This window comes from Arabidopsis thaliana, chromosome 2 (assembly GCF_000001735.4).
Source record: "Arabidopsis thaliana chromosome 2, partial sequence".
NCBI lineage: Eukaryota > Viridiplantae > Streptophyta > Magnoliopsida > Brassicales > Brassicaceae > Arabidopsis > Arabidopsis thaliana.
In genome coordinates, this window is record NC_003071.7 from 13,962,202 (window position 1) to 13,970,249 (window position 8,048).

At 36.1% G+C, this 8,048-nt stretch overlaps 2 protein-coding genes across 4 annotated transcripts; both read right to left on the bottom strand.

Annotated features, from left to right (window-relative positions):
* Positions 1–11: 11 nt before the first annotated feature.
* Positions 12–3,330, bottom strand: PDIL2-3 (PDI-like 2-3). Its single transcript, NM_128852.5, has 9 exons — positions 3,077–3,330; positions 2,732–2,890; positions 2,463–2,576; positions 1,813–1,982; positions 1,611–1,710; positions 1,186–1,362; positions 941–1,086; positions 569–715; positions 12–481 (listed from the first exon to the last, which is right to left on the bottom strand). The coding sequence occupies exons 1-9, from the start codon at positions 3,203–3,205 to the stop codon at positions 301–303; spliced, it is 1,323 nt and encodes a 440-aa protein (NP_180851.1). The 5' UTR covers positions 3,206–3,330; the 3' UTR covers positions 12–300.
* A 182-nt stretch (positions 3,331–3,512) lies between these two features.
* On the bottom strand, positions 3,513–6,756 carry ZFN2 (zinc finger nuclease 2; the record flags this gene model as incomplete). Of its 3 annotated transcripts, none has more annotated exons than NM_001336416.1 (7): positions 6,152–6,756; positions 5,564–5,724; positions 5,427–5,483; positions 5,146–5,262; positions 4,762–5,058; positions 4,350–4,586; positions 3,513–4,226 (listed from the first exon to the last, which is right to left on the bottom strand). In NM_001336416.1, the coding sequence occupies exons 1-7, from the start codon at positions 6,216–6,218 to the stop codon at positions 3,789–3,791; spliced, it is 1,374 nt and encodes a 457-aa protein (NP_001318339.1). In that variant the 5' UTR covers positions 6,219–6,756. The 3 variants fall into 3 exon arrangements, with proteins under 3 accessions (NP_001318339.1, NP_001325104.1, NP_565758.1); NM_128853.2 differs by having other exon boundaries at positions 3,789–4,226; positions 5,146–5,250; NM_001336417.1 differs by lacking the exon at positions 6,152–6,756 and having other exon boundaries at positions 3,557–4,226; positions 5,564–5,824.
* Between the last annotated feature and the right edge of the window lie 1,292 nt (positions 6,757–8,048).

Below are 8,048 nucleotides of genomic sequence, written 5' to 3' on the forward strand. Positions count from 1 at the left end.
GAGGATTGATACTTCATAGTGCTTAGTTGATATAAGAAGAAATCCGATATAGGTACTAAAATCCTCAAATCGACATGCATGTTGTGGATTGCTTCAAGGATAACATGAAACTCCACTGAAAAACTAGCAATGAACTCTAATATAACTCCAGCATAGATTCTCTGTTATGTGTCTATCGTAATACAAAATCCGTACATGTTCTATCTCTTGAAATGCTCTTACTTTCTTTTCAAAAATAAAAAAGGGTGAAATACATTCAGCGGTTCAGATCCCAAAAGTAGCAAAATCCCCTTGGATTCTTCACAACTCATCCTTAGAACCAACAGCATCATCACCTCCCATGAGCTCATCAAGTGAGAATTCATCTTCCTCAATCAACTCTCCATCTTTACCATCCCACTCCTTTGTCTTCACGATCTCTGGTGTTCCATTCATTGGCACATTTCCTTTTCCACCGGTTCCAGCATCTTTCACAAATTCTCTGATGAAATAACACGAACAATGATTACCGTGTTATAAGAGCGAAAATCACCTAAACCATTGTGATCCCTAGATGAACCAAACTTACAAGAGGTGTTGAAGCTCAAAGGCGCTTTTAAGAGGAGCATATACTCCTTTCTTCACATTCATGGCTACCATTGCTGGATAACCGTATCCTCCTACATTAACTCGCTTCTCCAAATCCATTTGAGTTACAGCCGCCACCCACATAAAACTGCAGACAATATGAAATTTTTACATAAGATTCTCATTATGCCTTAAGAAATGATAATATCATGAGATGTGCATGAAAAATAACGAGGCTTGTACATATGTGCTCACAGCAAGTCCTAACACTTCTATTAGAACCCTAAACCTCTCTCTGCTGATTGTAACCGTTAATACTAACTGAGAACAAGACAATGCCACAGCACAGAGGTTATAATCTTTCTTAGTATACCTGTAAGGCTGCTTCTTAAACTTCTCTGCAACTGATAATAACATCTCGAGGTACTTATTCCTTCCTTCAGCTTTGGAGTCAAGAATGTCAGGTAAGAAAGAGATAAAGCAAATAGCAGCAGAACCACACTTCTTTTCCATGACATCCTATACAACCACAATGGAACAAGTGTCAATGTCTTGGATTCGAGTCTAGTAGTATTTAAGAAATAATGTTAAAGACGAAACAAAGGATGTGAAAAATACCGGTCCAGTTAGTTCAGTCACTTCAACAGGGCCAGCACTGGATTCCACAAGTTCAGAAGCAAAAGATTCTATCGCTGAAGCAGATCTAGCACCCTCGTAAGGATATGGACTACTTTTGTCTGGACCAAATACCAAAATTGTAGGGAATCCTTGAACTTTGAATCTGCTCATTATCGACTGCAATATATAAGGTTCTTGGTCAGAAGTCAGAACTCATCAAGAGAATAATGAAAACAAGACTTTTGATACAAAAAATAAGACGGTGGGGCAGCTGATCAGGATTCATGATTCAAAGATAAAAACGGGTAAAGACTGTAAATATGGTAAATTTTCTAAGCAATCAGTATAACGCTGAGACGGGAAGGAGTCCATAGAAATTATCTCTGAAGCCAAGTTAATAAAATGTAAGGATTTCTAGTGATTACCTGCTCAACATCACAATTGACATGACCTAATTTCACCTTTCCCTGCAAATTTTTTGCAGCCCTCTTCCACTCCGGGGCAAGCTTTTTGCAATGTCCACACCTTTAAGAAGAAAGGAAAAAAAGAAAGATATTTTACACCTTCAGATGTACCGAAGAAGTTCAAAGGCATGACCAGTTCATTGGCTCTATAAGGACAACTTACCAAGGTGCAAAAAACTCAACGATCCAAAGTTCATTGCTTTCGATGACCAAATCATCAAAATTGCTAGCGTTCAGTTCCACAGATGCACTAGGTTCAGATTTCTTTTCTTTAGATCCTCCTCCAGTTGGTTTACTTTTGCCTTCCAAACGGTCACTCAAAAGACCCTTGATCTGCCAATGCAAGCAAATAGCAATATGTTTATCTGAATGCAGGTACACAAGTTTGTTTGATGGAGAATGTTATATCTGCAGTGCAACTTAAGATGGCCATTTGTGGTTCTTCAATTCATATTCAAATTTTACTAAACTAGCTATATTTTGGTTGATGGACAATTAGTGTGATTCCACAACGTATCTAAGTAGTATATTTTGTTTGATGGACAATTAGTGTGATTCCACAACGTATGTTTGTAGTACTTAGCTTCAAGAAGGTATAAAAAGTATAAAACTTCTTCTACATAACTATGGCATATCTATCAGAACATGTTATCTGCTTATCTGGCCAAAAGAAATAACAAGGTAAAGGTCGTTTGTTGTAGCAAGAACATCTTGACTGGGGCTTTAAATACACCCGATCATGTCACAGGATGAGAAATTTCTTGACAGTAAAAAAGAGTGTAATGAAGAATCAAGTAGTAGCATATGACAAACCTGCTTATAAGCAAAATTAGCAATGGATTTGGCATCTCTTGCTCCTTGGTAATCGATTGGAGCCTTTCCAGGAACAAAAACCTTAATTGTTGGGAAACCTTTAATACCATAATCCTGAACAAGAGAGTACATCATCAGTATCACAAACCTGAGCCTGAGCTTTGTGCATTATAGTGAGTAAAAAAGTTTTTTTTTTTCTTGTATGATTCACAAGCAACGGCTACATGGAAAAATTGAAACTTTAGCTGACTGGTATCAACATCACAAACCTGCGCGGCAGACTGATGAGCATCTGCATCAATTGCAGCCACAGTAGCAACTCCTTTCAGAATATTAGCCACTTTCTCCCATGTAGGTGTTAGAGCTTTGCAATGACCACACCATGGTGCAAAGAACTCTACCAAAACAACTCCATTTGAATTAAGAACCTGCAACAAGAAACAAGTTATCAACACTAACACAGTTTCACATCAATTCTCATTTTCGGTTTACCCAAACAATCACAACAATCAACAAATTGGAGCAATGAATTAGCAGCTAAACCGGATCTATACAGATAAACCAATAGAGATTCTCAGAAACACCAAAAGATGAAATCGATGCAGAGCCCATACCTTGGACTTAAAGTTAGAAGCAGTGAGCTGAACCACAGGTGACGAAGATCCATAAAGAGCACTGCTGAGATCGAAGAATCCAAAACAAATAGTAAGAAGTGTGAGCAACGTTAATGGTGATTTATACATTTTTCTTCTTCCCCTTTCTCTCTTTCTTTTCACTTTCTTCTGTAAAATTGTATCCTTTTCTCTCTCGCGATCCTGCGAAGCAGCAGATTTAAGAACACAAGCTCCGTGGAATTACGTAGTCTAACCAATAATATCCTGACACATCAGCATAAGATGTCGCTTCGTTTTCTTTTGTAACATTAACTAGGCAAGCCTCTGGCTCAGAAAGAGGGTTACTATTTGTGTTGGGTTCCAAAAACTAGTTAGGTTCAACATTTTCTAGTTGCTGCATCAAGGAAATCGAATATACAGTTTGATAAAGAAATAGAAAAATCATGGAACTTGATATGTTGAGAATCTGAAAATTGTGCTAAAGGATGTCAAGTTTTATTAACCAATTCAAAACACTGTTCTTTTCCTATTTTGTTTCAGCCATTGCTGTCTCCGAAACCAAAGAAGAAGAAAAAAAAAAAAAAAAAAAGATAGAACATTTCCAAGCCCTCTTTCCAAAAAAATTAACAAAAAGGGCAGAGAGATCATTTTGAGACCGTTAGATACCCCTGACAGGGAAAGACTCTGCCAGATTGTGAGATCATGATCGTGATCATGTAGATTTATCAGATGAATCCTGCACTTTTGAGCTGTCCAGTTCTGCAGAATCATCGTCTTGTTTCTCAGTCTCTGCATCAGGTTTATCATTGGGCAGGGAGGTTGAATCAGAGCCGTTTGGTGGCAATGAGTCCTCCACTTCTGATTTTTCTGGTTCTGTTGGACTATCGTCTTGTTTCTCAGTCTCCAAGCTTTGAGCTTCTGCAGCAGCGGGTTTACCATTGGATAGGGTAGTCATATCAGAGGGGCTTGGTGGCGATGAGATCCTCAAATTAGTTGAAACAGGTGGAGCATAAGGATAAGGAGTAGGCAGAGAAGACATGGCCAAGCCCGTATTGTTATAAGGGTTTAGCAGCATTGAGTGATCAAATTTGCAGTTTGCTCCAAACTTGCAAAATCCGTAGGCCTTGAAGTTACCACATGCTGGCTGTCCCTGAACACAGCAAAATGAGAGAAATTAGTGTCACCAAAGCTTGTTGGCTTTAACAGAATAAACAGAACGAGTTGCGGAAATGTCAAGTTGGCAAAAAATAACAAAGAAGGACAAGAGACTTACTGGTCTTGCTGGAAGAACAATAGGGTTCAAGAGAGTTGGTGGTGATTGTAACAATCTTTCTTTCGGATGACTGTATTTGCAATCATCACCATATTTACAAGTTCCAGTGTTCATAAAAAACCTACATTCAGCTCTTTCAGAAAAACTGTGATGATGTGATGTCACGGTCACAGCCACCGATGCGCTAGAACTGGAGTCGAGTTGAGTTTTCATATTGTAAATGGGGTTAGATGCAGTCTGCACCACGGTAAAAAGGAAAAGAGAGAATTTTCAGATTAAGACAATCTATTGCAAAATAGGAATGTTGTAAAAGAAAGTGAAATTTGTTAAAAGCAGAATCTCTGTCTATTTATTGTAACTTCACAGAGAGAAAGCAAGGTCTATGCACTGAGAAACTATATTTAAGACTTACCATGTAAGTGGCCCAGCCTTGAGGAGGTAAAAGGCCTTGGGAGGGTGCAACCATGTAGGGCATATAGGCCTGAGACTGAGGAACTTGAGGACGTGGAATAGCTCCATATGTTGCAGGAGGCAAAGACACCATTGTCATTCCACTGGCATAAGGAAAACCAACAGACGGAAAGCTGGACATTGCATATGCAGAGTGGCCATTAGAAGGCTGAGAATGAGGATGAGGATGATGGAATTTGCAGGCAACTCCGAATCGACACAATCCTGTCTGCATGTAATATGGACATGGCTTCTCACCCTGGAGAGAGAAGAAACATATAAAGTTTTCTATCAAGTATGAAACTGGTGGATGAAAAGCAGGCTATATGCAACGATGTAATCTTACCTGCCGCATAGGCAAACCGAGAACATTGAACAGCACGGGTCCAGCACCATTCCTGTCTTTAGGGTGGTGATATTTACATGTTGGGCCATACTTACAGGCTCCTGTCTTCAGAAAATACTGCAAAGAAAATGCATACAGAAGAGGAAAATGTTCGTTAAACATCTTCAGAGAAAAGTAAAACAATACGGTGCATCAACTATCCAAACTACTGTATTAACACTTTCCAAATAAGGAAAGACTCAAGACAAGGTATGTTTTGCAGCATAATGTAAGCAGTGCACCTCACAGTCAGGCTGTCCAACTCTCTCAGGCAATTGGTCTCTGTAATAAATAATACCCTGCAAAATGTTACAAACTGTAAGCTCGAGTATCAGGAAAGATGAAGAGAAGATTCAGCCATATAAACTAAGTTTCTCACCTGTGGAAGATTAGTAAGAGGATGATTGTATCGACAAGAGTTTCCATAGCCACACTGACCAGTTCTCAGAAAGAACTGGCAATCTCGCTCACCAGGACGATCAGGATATGGACTAGATTGCTCCATATTGTCTTCATTAACTTTCATCCTCCTGAAGGTATCTACAAAATCATAACACCAAGAACATTATATATCTAAATAACAAGAAAAACCAAACTCAAATCATAAGAATCCACATTCCAAAGACAAAAAGACAATGTCAAACTTTAAATCCGACAAAGAGCAATCAGAATCAGAACAATATCACACAATGAAAAAAAACATGATCTTTAACTTCCATAAATGTAGAAGAAGCATTCGGAATCAATGATCCGACAAGACGAATCCAACAAGATAACTCCAAAAAGACAAAACTCTAAATTTTCGAACTTTTAAGACTTGAATGATCAGAACTCTCAGAAAAAATAAACGAAATCACAATAAGACTTGAATGATCAAAAACAACAACAGAAATTATATGATCTTCAAACACATTACGGAAAAAACCCGTTTCGTTGGATCTTCAATGAAAAAAAAGAGAGTAACTACCTTCAATTTTGTCGGGAGATCGAATCGACCCAGTAGAGTTCTGAACCTGCTGCTGAGTTTCCGACATGGCTCGTTATGAAACAAACACAGTCACAGACACAAAATCAAAACTCGTCTCTAATCCTCTGAGAAAAAATCGTTTATGAGTTGTATGTAAGTAGAGACGATGATCACAATGATCAAACAAACGAAAAGGAAACAAACACAAAAGGAAAATAAGATTTTTCCTTTTTTCCGATGAAAGATCAAACGAAGAACAAAATGTGAAAACTTGAAAAGAATAAAAAACGATCTCTTAAATTTAACTTTTTTTTTGTGTCCCAAAGATAGATTTATCGTTTGAACAAATCCAAAAGAAAAGAGAAAAATCTCAGCCCAAATATTCCAATAGGAATGAAATTTTGCCTTATTCTCTGCTTGGCGATTTCCTTTCTTTTTCCCCAGAATCTGAGATTTTCGTGGGAAAATTTTCGGATCTTCCTTTTTGGTTTTTTGCCTCTTTTTTTTTCTCCCAATGTAATGAAGAGTTTCTTCTTCAATGTGAAAACGAGATCAAATAATAATATAATAACAAATATTGCATTTATATAATATAATGAAAATAAAAATAACAGTGCTGAGTAATGAGTCTTTGCCCCCCCCCCCCGTGTACGGATTAATAAATTCTGCCGGTCCATCTGAAATGACTATATTACCCCTATATGTTCCTTTAACTCGTTTGCGCGTGGTTTAATTTTCAATGTGTTGGTTCGATCTGAGCCGTTGGATACAAACCTTGTGGGACCCCCTCTATTCTTCTTCTTTGTTTGGGAACCTTATTTAATAAAAATTAATTTTTTTTCTCTTATTGCATTTTAATTTAAACAAATGAAATTATGCTGCCTAAAAAAGCTATTATATGTTAATTAATCTTAATAGAGTTAATACTGAACTTTTCAATTGTATAATGTAATCTTAATGTAGTATTTATTTTTTCATAATTAATAACTCAACATACTTTTCTAAAATAATTTATTTCTAGCACATAGTTTTAGCACTAAATTCAATAAAAAATAGTGATAAACTTATGATTTAATATGAATGTAAAGTGATTATAATTTCTTAAATGTTATCTCTAGTTATCAACATATTCTGATCTTTTTATAAATAAGTCTATTAGTGTTGTAAATTGTTTATTTTTTTGGCCAAATTAAGGTTTGTTAACATTTAATATGCAATCACACATGACACACCTAATTTGAAAGCAGTTTATTCGCGTATCTAAATGACGGTGCGTGGGTCCTTTTCTTAATTATTATATCTTCTCACTAAAATTCTACAGATTTCCAACTATATTATGCTGAATGAATAAATGTATTTATTGACTCCTGATCTCTATAAACAAATTGATGGTATCATTAAAAGATACTTAATGTTGATCCAAATTGTAACTAATGCTGTAAATTAATTAAGACTTACTGTATAACTTTTTTTATGAAAATAATTATGTCTCATTGACATATAAGCTCAATTTTTTACCAAGATGTTATTATGAGAACAAACAGAATATAATGAAACATGTATTTGATTAGAGATGAAATTATCTAAGACAAGTTTGTAGTCTATTACATCATTATTATATTTTATTCTTCTACAAATGAATCTACTATTTGATAAACGACTCTAATTTTGTTTAGCATTTGAATTATACCCCATTTTACAATTGACTCCACAACAAATAGTTTTATTCACAATACAAAAAACTACGTTGAAACTTGAAAGTAGAAACTAAACTATTTCTTCTATGAGACATTATAAATTCAGAATTTAGGGGAAATATAAATATATTATTATTAAGTTAAAGAGAGAGAAAGAAAAGAAATTGATGGGTGTTTTCGTCATTTAGTGTGGAGTAAAG